The sequence below is a fragment of the Anomaloglossus baeobatrachus genome, chromosome 7 (genome assembly GCF_048569485.1).
Source record: "Anomaloglossus baeobatrachus isolate aAnoBae1 chromosome 7, aAnoBae1.hap1, whole genome shotgun sequence".
Classification (NCBI taxonomy): Eukaryota; Metazoa; Chordata; class Amphibia; order Anura; family Aromobatidae; genus Anomaloglossus; species Anomaloglossus baeobatrachus.
In genome coordinates, this window is record NC_134359.1 from 286032089 (window position 1) to 286047220 (window position 15132).

Sequence of the window (15132 nt, forward strand, 5' to 3'; positions counted from 1 at the left end):
TAGAGCGCCTGTGTAGCAGCACCAGCCGGGTGTTTTGCGTCGCCGGGACTACCGCGCCGACCGCGCTTGTTTGCCGGCCGCGCTAATAAATTTAGTCCCCGGCTTTTGCGGCCTAGTGCCGCAAACTCCCGCCCCCGGGCCTGCCAGTCAGGGGTGAGGGCGGGACGCTAGACTGCATGTCAGCGGGGAGGGCTGGAGCATACGGAGGTATCCTCCTCCCCCCTCACTGAGCACTGCGGGGCACCAGATTCCCGCACTTTCTGAGGCACGCCCACGGCTCCCTCCTCCTCTCAGAACGCTGGCAGCCATTCCTATCAGCACTTCTGACGCTGAAGAACTTCAGAGGGGAGACAACACCGAGCTCCACAGCTCTGGGAGGCCCAGGCAGGGAATCTGGTGGTCACACAACCGCTGCGGGCGGTCGGTAAGCCGCACCTGTTACTAGGTGCTGGCCCCCCTGGGTGCCGAAGTGTATATTTATATGCTTATATTGTATACATTTACTCTGTACGGCCGCACTATTTGCTTTTGGCTATATACCCTCACTGATTGCTCTAAGAGGAGACAACAGCATGTCGTCCGCAAAAGCAAGGGTGCCAAGGCACAGGCTTATTTTGCAACCTGTACCTCATGTGCGGCTATGCTACCTGCAGGTTCCACCTACCCTCATTGTGTGCAATGCTCGGCCCCTGTGACACTCACTCAGCCGGAGCCTCAGCCACTGGTGGGACCCTCGGCCCCGGTGGAACCACCTGCTGCCACTGTCCAGGTGACAGGGACAGAGTTTGCAGTATTCGCTGACAAACTTTCTGAGTCTATGGATAGATGGTCTGCTAAGATACTGTATATTGCTCAGGCCAAAAGACTACTACTACTCCAGCAGGATACAGCTAAATGATTTTTTCCTTTTTGCTTTTTTATATTATAGTGTAGGGACCTACAAGCATGAGGTTCCCGTGACGAGGGTTGTAGGCTTACGTCTTATGGCCATAACGCTAACAAAAAACCTCAAAAACTTTTTTGTACAGGATACAGCCAGGCCCCTTTTTGTTAGGCCTTGCTATCAGAGTTTCTGTCCCTACGTAGCGCGCAGTGGGGGTACGGCTTGGCAGCCCGCCTGATCTAATAGTATGGGCGTCACCTAATAGGCTGCGGGTTTGTGACTGTGCGTCTGCTAGTGTGAACAGTGCTCTATGCAAGCCACCAGTGTGCAGTTTTACCATCCAGCCATCACCTCCTCCATATTTAGAAGTGAGTGTGAATGGCTCCACCTGCACCTGTGTTGCCTCCACCTAGTGGGGGTTTAGCTGTATCCTGCTGGAGTAGTAGTAGTCTTTTGGCCTGAGCAATATACAGCTGCAATTCCATCTTGCTGTAAGTAATGATTTTTTCCTTTTTGCTTTTTTATCTGCTAAGATACTAGAAGCTTTGCAGTCCAGACCGGTAACAAAGGCCCCGGGCACTGTTGAATCATTGTCCCCAGGCCCCCCTCGGTTGGAGCAGCAAAGTGCTCCTGGGGCGACTCATAGGTCCCACGGTGAGGACTCCGACACGGACCGCAGTCCCAGACCGGCTAAGCGGGCCCGCTGGGAGCTTCCCTCGACTTCATCACACTGCTCAGGGTCTCAGCATGAGGACTCTCTGGAGGATGAAGCGGAGGTGGCAGATCAGGGCTCTGATCCTGACGCCGCGCTCAACCTTGATACACCTGAAGGGGACGCCATAGTAAACGACCTTATAGCGTCCATCAATCAGGTGTTAGAACTTTCTCCTCCAACTCCTCCGATTGAGGAGTCAGCTTCTCAGCAGGAGAAATTCCAATTTAGGTTTCCCAAACGTACACGGAGTGCGTTTCTTGATCACTCCAACTTCAGAGATACAGTCCAGAAACACCGAGCTTTTCCGGATAAGTGCTTTACTAAGCGCCTTAATGACACACGTTATCCCTTCCCCCCTGACGTAGTCAAGGGTTGGGCTCAGTGTCCCAAGGTGGATCCTCCAGTCTCCAGACTGGCGGCTAGATCCATAGTTGCAGTGGCAGATGGTGCATCGCTCAAGGATGCCACTGACAGGCAGATAGAGCTCCTGATGAAATCCATCTATGAAGCTATAGGCGCGTCTTTTGCTCCGGCATTCGCAGCCGTATGGGCACTCCAAGCTATCTCAGCTTGTCAGTCTGAGATTAATGCAGTCACACGTGCCTCTACTCCGCAGGTTGTGTCTTTAACCTCTCAGGCGTCGGCTTTTGCGTCCTACGCCATGAATGCTGTCCTGGACTCTGCGAGCCATACGGCGGTAGCATCCGCCAATTCAGTGGCAGTCCGCAGGGCCATGTGGCTACGTGAATGGAAGGCAGACTCTGCTTCCAAAAAGTTCTTAACCGGTTTGCCATTTTCTGGCGACCGCCTGTTTGGCGAGAAATTGGATGAAATCATTAAACAATCCAAGGAAAAGGACTCGTCCTTACCCCAGTCCAAACCAAACAGACCTCAACAACGGAAGGTACAATCGAGGTTTCGGTCCTTTCGGCCCTCAGCCAGGTCTCAATTCTCCTCGTCCAACAGGCCACAGAAGGGTCAGAGGAACTCTGATTCATGGCGGTCTAAGTCACGTCCTAAAAAGACCGCCGGAGGAACCGCTCCCAAAGCGGCCTCCTCATGACTTTCGGCCTCCCCAAACCGCATCCTCGGTCGGTGGCAGGCTCTCCCGCTTTTGCGACGCCTGGTTGCCACATGTCCAAGACCGATGGGTGAGAGACATTCTGTCTCACGGTTACAGGATAGAGTTCAGCTCTCGTCCTCCGACTCGTTTCTTCAGAACATCTCCGCCCCCCGAGCGAGCCGATGCTCTTCTTCAGGCGGTGAGCACTCTGAAGGCAGAAGGAGTGGTGATCCCTGTTCCCCTTCAGCAATGGGGTCACGGTTTTTACTCCAACTTGTTTGTGGTGCCAAAAAAGGACGGATCTTTTCGTCCCGTTCTGGACCTCAAACTGCTCAACAGACACGTGAAAACCAGGCGGTTCTGGATGGAATCTCTCCGCTCCGTCATCGCCTCGATGTCCCAAGGAGACTTCCTAGCATCTATCGACATCAGGGATGCTTATCTCCACGTGCCGATTGCACCAGAGCATCAGCGCTTCCTGCGTTTCGCCATCGGGGACGAACACCTTCAGTTCGTGGCACTGCCTTTCGGCCTGGCGACAGCCCCACGGGTCTTCACCAAGGTCATGGCAACAGTGGTAGCAGTTTTACACTCTCAGGGACACTCGGTGATCCCTTACTTAGACGATCTTCTTGTCAAGGCCCCCTCTCGGGTGGCATGCCAACACAGCCTGAACATTGCTCTGGAGACTCTCCAGAGATTCGGGTGGATCATCAATTTCCCAAAGTCAAATTTGACACCGACCCAATCGCTGACATATCTCGGCATGGAGTTTCATACTCTCTCAGCGATTGTCGAAGGGGAAATCCTTCCTGCCCCCATCCGGGGGCTGTGGTCACGACGGACGCGAGTCTGTCAGGGTGGGGAGCGGTCTTCATCCACCACAGGGCTCAGGGAACCTGGACTCAGCCAGAGTCCTCCCTTCAGATCAATGTTCTGGAGATAAGGGCAGTGTATCTAGCCCTAAAGGCGTTCCAGCCGTGGCTGGAAGGCAGGCATATCCGAATTCAGTCGGACAACGCCACGGCGGTGGCATACATCAACCACCAAGGCGGCACACGCAGTCGGCAAGCCTTCCAGGAAGTTCGGCGGATTCTGCTGTGGGTGGAAGCCACAGCCTCCACCATCTCCGCAGTTCACATCCCGGGCGTAGAAAACTGGGAAGCAGACTTTCTCAGTCGCCAGGGCATGGACGCAGGGGAATGGTCTCTTCACCCGGACGTGTTTCAAGAGATCTGTTGCCGCTGGGGGAAGCCGGACGTCGACCTAATGGCGTCCCGGCACAACAACAAGGTCCCGGCATTCATGGCACGGTCTCAAGATCACAGGGCTCTGGCGGCAGACGCATTAGTTCAGGATTGGTCGCAGTTTCGACTGCCTTATGTATTTCCTCCTCTGGCACTGCTGCCCAGAGTGTTACGCAAGATCAGGTCCGACTGCCGCCGCGCCATCCTCGTCGCTCCAGACTGGCCGAGGAGGTCATGGTACCCGGATCTGTGGCATCTCACGGTGGGCCAACCGTGGGCACTACCAGACCGACCAGACTTGCTGTCTCAAGGGCCATTTTTCCATCTGAATTCTGCGGCCCTCAACCTGACTGTGGCCATTGAGTCCTGGCTCCTAGCGTCCTCAGGGTTATCTCAAGAGGTCATTGCCACTATGAGACAGGCCAGGAAACCAACGTCCGCCAAGATCTACCACAGGACGTGGAAGATCTTCTTATCCTGGTTCTCTGATCAGGGTTTTACTCCCTGGCCATTTGCCTTGCCCACTTTTCTGTCCTTCCTTCAATCCGGAATGGAAAAGGGTTTGTCTTTCGGCTCCCTTAAGGGACAAGTCTCGGCGCGCTCTGTGTTTTTTCAAAAGCGTCTAGCCAGGCTTCCACAGGTACGCACGTTCCTGCAGGGGGTTTGCCACATAGTCCCTCCTTACAAGCGTCCGCTAGAACCCTGGGATCTGAACAGGGTGCTAACGGCTCTTCAGAAACCACCTTTCGAGCCAATGAGGGATATTTCTCTTTCACGCCTTTCGCAGAAGGTGGTCTTCCTAGTGGCAGTCACATCACTTCGGAGAGTGTCTGAGCTAGCAGCGCTGTCATGCAAAGCCCCCTTCCTGGTGTTTCACCAGGACAAGGTGGTTCTGCGTCCGGTTCCGGAATTTCTCCCTAAGGTGGTATCCCCTTTTCGTCTCAATCAGGATATCTCCTTACCTTCTTTTTGTCCTCATCCAGTTCACCAATGTGAAAAGGATTTGCACTTGTTAGATCTTGTGAGAGCACTCAGGCTCTACATTTCTCGTACGGCGCCCCTGCGCCGCTCGGATGCACTCTGTCCTTGTCGCTGGCCAGCGTAAAGGGTCGCAGGCTTCCAAGTCAACCTTGGCTCGGTGGATCAAGGAACCAATTCTTGAAGCCTACCGTTCTTCTGGGCTTCCGGTTCCTTCAGGGCTGAAAGCCCATTCTACCAGAGCCGTGGGTGCGTCCTGGGCATTGCGGCACCAGGCTACGGCTCAGCAGGTGTCAGGCGGCTACCTGGTCGAGTCTGCACACTTTCACGAAACACTATCAGGTGCATACCTACGCTTCGGCAGATGCCAGCCTAGGTAGGCGAGTCCTTCAGGCGGCGGTTGCCCACCTGTAGGAAGGGGCCGTTTTACGGCTCTTTTACCGAGGTATTCTTTTACCCACCCAGGGACTGCTTTTGGACGTCCCAATTGTCTGGGTCTCCCAATGGAGCGACAAAGAAGAAGGGAATTTTGTTTACTTACCGTAAATTCCTTTTCTTCTAGCTCCTATTGGGAGACCCAGCACCCGCCCCTGTTCCCTTCGGGCTGTTGTTCTTTTGTGTACACATGTTGTTCATGTTGAATTGTTCTTGGTTCATGGTTTTCAGTTCTCCGAACATCCTTCGGATTGAATTTACCTTAGACCAATTTATAAGTTTCCTCCTTCCTGCTTTTGCACCAAAACTGAGGAGCCCGTGATGCACGGGGGGGTGTATAGGCAGAGGGGAGGGGGTTTACACTTTTTAAAGTGTAATACTTTGTGTGGCCTCCGGAGGCAGAAGCTATACACCCAATTGTCTGGGTCTGCCAATAGGAGCTAGAAGAAAAGGAATTTACGGTAAGTAAACAAAATTCCCTTTTTTTTCTAATATACATTGTGTGTATGTATGTGTATATATATGTATATATATGTGTATATATATATGTGTATGTATGTGTGTGTGTGTATATATATATATATATATATAAACATCTGATCTATATTAAAAGAGACAGGAGGTTATGATGAAAAATATTTATTTCACAGCACCATGCATAGTGTGTGGCGGTTGTATTTATGGTTGACACTCCGCTGTAATTTCCGTGATCAGACAGGAATCCCACTGTTGAAATTCCCTGTAAGAAAAAAAAAATTATTATATTATATATATATATATATATATATATATATATATATATATATATATATATATATATTAGAAAAAGAGAACAAGAGTTTTTAGAGTGCACAAGTAACAAAATTTTATTAATACACACAGGTGGGGGGAATCCAAACAGTCATTTAAAAACATGTAAAAACATTAATGGCGGTTATCCCCTACATTGGGACATAGTGCAAAAATGCATCGTCAGTACATGAAACAAGTATACAGCACGTGTTAAATGGTGCGGAGGTGACACCTGGGTATTGTTTAAACAGGCCGCAAAAAAATGGCGCTTTGTCAGGTCATATTACAAAAAGGTTCCCTATTTAACACCAGACCTCGGGACGTGTCAGTACATGGCATAACATGATAACACACTTATTTATACATACAAAGGTACTACATTGGATATCAATTAATGTGTTGCCACGACACTCCCAGGACATTCTGATGAGGAAACATACTGCATTAAATGAATGCGGCCATGAATAAGTGAAGATCCCAGTCATTAACCACACACATAAAAAACACTGCAAGGTCGCCCATTACCAGTATAACCAAGTGAGGGGGAGCGAACCGCCAGTAGCTGCAGCCTCAAAGGGACCTACGTACGTTTCGATATTGAATGTCTCAAATCTTCATCAGGGAAGATTTGAGACATTCAATATCGAAACGTACGTAGGTCCCTTTGAGGCTGCAGCTACTGGCGGTTTCGCTCCCCCTCACTTGGTTATACTGGTAATGGGCGACCTTGCAGTGTTTTTTATGTGTGTGGTTAATGACTGGGATCTTCACTTATTCATGGCCGCATTCATTTAATGCAGTATGTTTCCTCATCAGAATGTCCTGGGAGTGTCGTGGCAACACATTAATTGATATCCAATGTAGTACCTTTGTATGTATAAATAAGTGTGTTATCATGTTATGCCATGTACTGACACGTCCCGAGGTCTGGTGTGTCTGGTGTTAAATAGGGAACCTTTTTGTAATATGACCTGACAAAGCGCCATTTTTTTGCGGCCTGTTTAAACAATACCCAGGTGTCACCTCCGCACCATTTAACACGTGCTGTATACTTGTTTCATGTACTGACCATTTTTGCACTATGTCCCAATGTAGGGGATAACCGCCATTAATGTTTTTACATGTTTTTAAATGACTGTTTGGATTCCCCCCACCTGTGTGTATTAATAAAATTTTGTTACTTGTGCACTCTAAAAACTCTTGTTCTCTTTTTCTAATTAGTTTATGAGTTTGTGCTAATTGGGTTGTGTCCCAGAAAAATCTGGGCTCAACCTTACTGTTATGATGGTATTTTGGAGTATTCTTCTCCTAAATAAATATATATATATATATATATATATATATATATATATATATATATATATATATATATATATATATATATATATATATATATATATATATATATATATATATATATATATATATATATATATATATAATAATTTTTTTTTTTCTTACAGGGAATTTCAACAGTGGGATTCCTGTCTGATCACGGAAATTACAGCGGAGTGTCAACCATAAATACAACCGCCACACACTATGCATGGTGCTGTGAAATAAATATTTTTCATCATAACCTCCTGTCTCTTTTAATATAGATCAGATGTTAAAATATATATATATATATATATATATATATATATATATATATATATATATATATATATATAATATATATAATATATATATATATATATATATATATATATATATATATATATTTATATTATATATATATATATATATATATATTTATATTATATATATATATATATATATATATATTTATATTATATATATATATATATATATATTATATATATATATATATATTTATATTATATATATATATATATATATAAATATATTGAAAAAAAATTTATAGATAGAGATATGTATAATTTTTTTTTTTTAATTGTTTTATAAATATCTAATAATCCAGAGAATCTGATAATCTGGCAGCCATTGATGACATAATGTGTGAGCAGACCTGTGAACATGGAGGTTGCGCTGGAGCCTTATGTCCTGCAGTCGTCGCCGCCATGACACTTCTAATCTTCTCCTTTTACCTGCGAGGATCAATGTTTCCTTTTAAGAAAAAAAAACAAATGTTAGCGGCTGCCGTGTGATCGATGTTTGGAAGCCGCTCCTGCGTCGGCTCGCTTTCCTGGATGAATATTTGATGGGACGATAAGTGTTTGTAAACAGAAAATCTATATCTGACCCCTCTTATCCTGCATCTGTATGTTTAGACCTCACCCCCCATCCCTTTAATTGGCGCTGCTTCTGTCCTGTATACTGAAAGAGAATTTTACTTATTCATGACATCTGGGATGATGGAAGAGTGGGCTCCCAACCCCCCCACCCCCCACCCCCACCCCCCCTTATGGTGTGGTTTTTTTTTTTTTGTTCTTTTTTTTTGGGCAGATTTGGGAAAAATATAAAGTATATTGAAAAATGTCATAACTTCCATGCTATAAAGTAAGAAATTGGTGTAAAATAATTCAGGTAGCACCCCCGGTCTGGTTTAGTCCATGAGACTATATATGAGTAAAGGGTTATTCACTCTCCTCATAAATTAGTATTTTGGATAGTTCTTACAAATACAAACAATTTTTCAATTTACTGCTTGTTAAAATTTTCAGCCTTTTCTTAAGATATTAGCACCTTTTCTTTTGTTTACTGCTCGTTGCCTTGGAGACCGACCACCGCTGCTACACAGCAGAACATGTGCAGTGTTTACAAGCTATTTTCTGGAGCTGGAGTGCGCTGTTCCCGCCTAATCCCGCTTAGTGCTTACAATCTAGACCGCAGCGGTGGTCGGTCTCCTAGGTAACGAGCTGTAAACAATAGAAAAGTGTTAATATCTCTAGAACGACTTCATATTTTAATAAGCAGTAAATTGCAAAAGTTCTTGTATTTATAAGCTCTATCTGACACTAGCCATATAGGAAAATGAGACTAACCCTTTAAAGCCTCTTTAAACTTTGCTGTATGTTCTTAGACGTACAAAAACAGGGATGGGGCGAAAACAGGGAAGGGGAGGTACCGCCATCAGCTAACTTTGTAAGAAGTCGTTGTTGTCGAGTGCTAATTTTCCCTACAAATTGTGGTTTACAAGTGTTGAGCAACTCTCCACTATGATTTATATATGCCACAATTATTGAATATTGTGAGCTGCAGTACCAGACACGGCCTGTAAACAAAGGTGGTGCTGTTTACATGGAATGATGTATAGTGATGTGTACCCGCTCTTCCTATAGGTGAATACTCAGCTGTACAGCATGAAGGAGAAGCAGCAGCTGGCGGACCTGATCAACACCATGCTGGCCTATAACCTGACCTACCACCAGGAGCGCACCATGGACGGCCAGTACCTCTACAAACTGGACCCGTGAGTAGCTTGCATCCTCCTCTTCCTCCAGTGTAGAGATACAGCCGTATAAAAGCCGGCTCGTGCGTGTCACATGGATACTAATGTCCTCCGGCATCATCCTGATCAATAATGTATTATTTGCTGAGCAATCGAATAGGACACATAATGATTTTAATCTTCGGTCTTTTACATCACTCCGTCCAAAACCAGACTCTGAGAGGACATTTCCTGCGCTTTGTATTGATCGAGGCAAAAATAGCCACTTTACATTGATCTCCGGTCATGTATGTGTGTGTATATATATGTATATAATATCTATATATGTATATAGTATGTACAGTGTGTGTGTGTGTGTGTGTGTGTGTGTATGTGTGTGTGTGTGTGTGTATGTATATATATATATATATATATATATATATATATATATATATATATATATATATATATATATATATATGTGTGTGTATATGTATGCGTATAGTTTGTACAGTATGTATACGTGTATGTATATAGTATGTACAGTATATATCTACATATGCATATAGTATGTGTGTGTATATATATCTATATCTATATAGTATGTACAGTATATGTATACGTATGTGTATATATATCTATATATGCATATAGTATGTATACGTGTGTGTGTGTGTGTGTGTGTGTGTGTATGTATATATATATATATATATATATATATTATGTACAGTACATACGTGTGTGTGTGTGTGCGTGCGCATATATAGTTACAAGAGAAAAGGTTTTGGTACCGTGTTAGCCAGTTGAAAAATGATTGTTCTCAGTGAAACAAAATTATAATCTTATGTGCACACACACACACACACACACACACACACACATATACGGATACACACACACACACATACGCATACATACACACATACGCATACACACACACATACACATATACGCATACACACATATACGCATACACATATACGCACACATACGCATACACACACATATACACATACACACATACATACGCATACACACATACATACGCATACACACATACATACGCATACACACACATACATACGCATACACACACATACATACGCATACACACACATACATACGCATACACACACATACATACGCATACACACACATACATACGCATACACACACATACATACGCATACACACACATACATACGCATACACACACATACATACGCATACGCATACACACATATACGCATACACACACACTGCCTTTGGGTGAAATTTGTGTAAAGCTTAAAGTTGTCGCTACAGTGATATTTTATCATGACAGTCGGGCATTTACGTAGAAGCAGCAATCGTGATTTCCTCATCTCAAACAATTTAATTGGAACAAAAGCCAACACCAGTGATGAGTATACCCCTGCACCCCCCAAAAATGTCAGTCTCAACTTATATTGTGGCTTTGAGCATCAACTACAGGTGACGCCGACACCTCCTGCTGGTCACAAGTGGAGTTACTGTCTGCAGAGTTGGCATCCCACTCTTCTTGAAGGGCGGCCCTCAGGTCATTGAAGTTCTGGGGTACAGAGTTACGGCCTCTACACGGTGACTCAGCTGATTCCATAGGTTTTCTATGGGATTCAGGTCTGGAGAAAATGCAGCCGCTTCATTTGAAGTGCCCCAGTCTCCAGCAGCCGTTCTCTAATGATGTGACCTCGATGAGCTGGAGCATTGTCCTCCATGAAGATGGAATTAGGCCAGTGTTGTTCATGCAGAGGAACAATGACTGGATTATATATGTTATTCCAGTAGTAGGGGCTGTCACTGTACCATTCACACAGTGTAGGGCCGTCCTCTACTTGACTAGACACTCTGGCCCACACTGTAACACCTCCACTAAAGGCTCGTCTGACAACAGTGGCTGATGCACAGCGCTCTCATTGATATCTCAAGCATCGTTGGCAGCCATCATTTCTGCTCAGCGTAAATCAACTTTCATCAGTGAACAGCACCAAGGCCAGTTATCACGTGGTCAGGTACGTAGATGGCACCTGTGCTGCTGGTGGTGTGGTCAGGTACGTAGATGGCACCTGTGCTGCTGGTGGTGTGGTCAGGTACGTAGATGGCACCTGTGCTGCTGGTGGTGTGGTCAGGTACGTAGATGGCACCTGTGCTGCTGGTGGTGTGGTCAGGTACGTAGATGGCACCTGTGCTGATGGTGGTGTGGTCAGGTACGTAGATGGTACCTGTGCTGCTGGTGGTGTGGTCAGGTATGTAGATGGCACCTGTGCTGATGGTGGTGTGGTCAGGTACGTAGATGGTACCTGTGCTGCTGGTGGTGTGGTCAGGTATGTAGATGGCACCTGTGCTGCTGGTGGTGTGGTCAGGTACGTAGATGGCACCTGTGCTGCTGGTGGTGTGGTCAGGTACGTAGATGGCACCTGTGCTGCTGGTGGTGTGGTCAGGTACGTAGATGGCACCTGTGCTGCTGGTGGTGTGGTCAGGTACGTAGATGGCACCTGTGCTGCTGGTGGTGTGGTCAGGTACGTAGATGGCACCTGTGCTGCTGGTGGTGTGGTCAGGTACGTAGATGGCACCTGTGCTGCTGGTGGTGTGGTCAGGTATGTAGATGGCACCTGTGCTGCTGGTGGTGTGGTCAGGTACGTAGATGGTACCTGTGCTGCTGGTGGTGTGGTCAGGTATGTAGATGGCACCTGTGCGGCTGGTGGTGTGGTCAGGTACGTAGATGGTACCTGTGCGGCTGGTGGTGTGGTCAGGTATGTAGATGGCACCTGTGCTGATGGTGGTGTGGTCAGGTACGTAGATGGTACCTGTGCTGCTGGTGGTGTGGTCAGGTACGTAGATGGTACCTGTGCTGCTGGTGGTGTGGTCAGGTATGTAGATGGCACCTGTGCTGATGGTGGTGTGGTCAGGTACGTAGATGGTACCTGTGCGGCTGGTGGTGTGGTCAGGTATGTAGATGGCACCTGTGCGGCTGGTGGTGTGGTCAGGTACGTAGATGACGCCTGTGCTGCTGGTGGTGTGGTCAGGTATGTAGATGGCACCTGTGCTGCTGGTGGTGTGGTCAGGTACGTAGATGGCACCTGTGCTGCTGGTGGTGTGGTCAGGTACGTAGATGGCACCTGTGCTGATGGTGGTGTGGTCAGGTACGTAGATGGTACCTGTGCGGCTGGTGGTGTGGTCAGGTACGTAGATGGCACCTGTGCTGCTGGTGGTGTGGTCAGGTACGTAGATGGTACCTGTGCTGCTGGTGGTGTGGTCAGGTATGTAGATGGCACCTGTGCTGATGGTGGTGTGGTCAGGTACGTAGATGGTACCTGTGCTGCTGGTGGTGTGGTCAGGTATGTAGATGGCACCTGTGCTGATGGTGGTGTGGTCAGGTACGTAGATGGTACCTGTGCTGCTGGTGGTGTGGTCAGGTATGTAGATGGCACCTGTGCTGATGGTGGTGTGGTCAGATACGTAGATGGTACCTGTGCTGCTGGTGGTGTGGTCAGGTATGTAGATGGCACCTGTGCTGATGGTGGTGTGGTCAGGTACGTAGATGGTACCTGTGCTGCTGGTGGTGTGGTCAGGTATGTAGATGGCACCTGTGCTGATGGTGGTGCGGTCAGGTACGTAGATGGTACCTGTGCTGCTGGTGGTGTGGTTAGGTAGGTAGATGACGCCTGTGCCTGGCAGTGTGGTCAGGTATATAGCTGGCACTTGTGCCTGACTGTGTGGTTAGGTACGTAGATGACGCCTGTGCCTGGTGGTGCGGTCACGTACCTTGCAGGTTGTCTAGCACACATGTAACAAAAGAAATGAGAACAGTTTACTACTCATTAAGTTCTCATCAAGGCGCGTTGCACAGAAAAACCAGTACCGTTCCTGGCTGCAATATTAATTGAGTCCTTAGGTGAAAGATATCCGACACCCACAAAAATGATAGATATGTATACATATATACCTTTTTAATTATGCCATTTAAAAAAAAAAAAAAACATATCAAAACAAATGAATGACGAACAGACCCATCAGTTTGCTGTTCATTTGTTTTGTGTTTGTCTAGCATGCAGACCACGCTGATGTAAACGGTTTCAGATGATCTCACGTGACACCGGTGCCTCTCACCTCCCTTAAATGTGCCTGCAGTTGACATTCATCATCCGGCTCCACAGGGCATTGTTCACGATGAAGCGTCATCAGTGTGGGATGTGACCGGAGTATGTCCACCTCTCTGTCTTTCTGTAACTCTTCCAGTCTCTCTGTATCTCTGTACAACCTGCTGGTGACACTCTGTGACTCTCTAAACTCAGTGGCCACTTCCCTCTGAGAACATCCTGCTTGAAGCCTCACAATGGCGCGGTTTGCTGATCAATTATTAGATGTCATCTTGGTCTCATGATGTCAAAATGTGAACACCAGGATGAGGAAGAGGGTTTAATACCAATGGTAATTGAACCACGAAATTTATTGGCTGATTCATGGATCAAACATCTGTTGTGAAATTTGACATTTAGCTCCTTGTTAAAGAACAAAAAGTTGTGCAAAACGTCCTGAAACATTGAACAGATGGACATGAGCAGTCAGAAGGTTAGAGAAGGTCACATTAAGGTCAGAGGGCATTGTAGGATCATCCTGAAATTTCACATGAAAGACAAATATCCCTAACTGTTTGAGTATAGTGTGTGATATATCTATATATATATATATAGATAGATATATATATATAATTATGATACATATATATATATATATCTATCATTTTATATATATATATATATATATATATATATTTATGATAGATATATATCTATCATAATTAGATATATATATGTAGTAGATAGAGATAGATATAGATATATATATATATATATATATATATATATATATATATATATATATCTAATCTATATATCTAGCTATATATATATATATTAATTATATATATATATATATAATCTATATATCTAGCTATATATATATTAATTATATATATATATATAATCTATATTTCTTCGGCGCTCCATTGGGAGACCCAGACGATTGGGTGTATAGCACTGCCTCCGGAGGCCACACAAAGCAATTACACTAAAAAGTGTAAGGCCCCTCCCCTTCTGGCTATACACCCCCAGTGGAATCACTGGCTCACCAGTTTTCTGCTTTGTGCGAAGGAGGTCAGACATCCACGCATAGCTCCACTGTTTAGTCAGCAGTAGCTGCTGACTATGTCGGATGGAAGAAAAGAGGGCCCATATAGGGCCCCCAGCATGCTCCCTTCTTTCCCCACTTGTGGTTTGTAAGGTTGAGGTACCCATTGCGGGTACAGAGGCTGGAGCCCACATGCTGTTTTTCCTTCCTCATCCCCCTGAGGGGCTCTGAGGAAGTGGGATCTTACCGGCCTCCAAGCCCTGAGGCCGGGCTCCGTCCACAGACCCATTGAACCTGCTGGATAAGGAGCCGGGGTACCGTTCAGGGACAAGGCCCTGCAACTTTCAGGTACTCTGTGTCCCCGTACAGACAGGCACGCACACGCCAGACTTGCTGGGTGTGTTAGTGCGCCGGGGACAGTAGCGCTGCTCGCTGGGGTTTGAGTCACAGCAGCTTAGCTGTGTGACTTCATGTGCTGGGAACTACCGCGCCGGCCACTCTCTGAGCGGCGGCGCG

The 15132-nt window shown here is 46.1% G+C and overlaps 1 protein-coding gene across 3 annotated transcripts in view; it reads left to right on the plus strand.

The window, feature by feature from the left end:
- The window catches only part of CHTF18 (chromosome transmission fidelity factor 18), a 250478-nt gene that overhangs the window by 218876 nt on the left and 16470 nt on the right, over positions 1 to 15132 (plus strand). For all 3 annotated transcript variants that reach the window (XM_075318322.1, XM_075318323.1, XM_075318324.1), the window contains exon 18: positions 9380 to 9510. In XM_075318322.1, coding sequence (XP_075174437.1) covers positions 9380 to 9510 — 131 coding nt within the window. The remainder of the gene's footprint in view (positions 1 to 9379; positions 9511 to 15132) is intronic.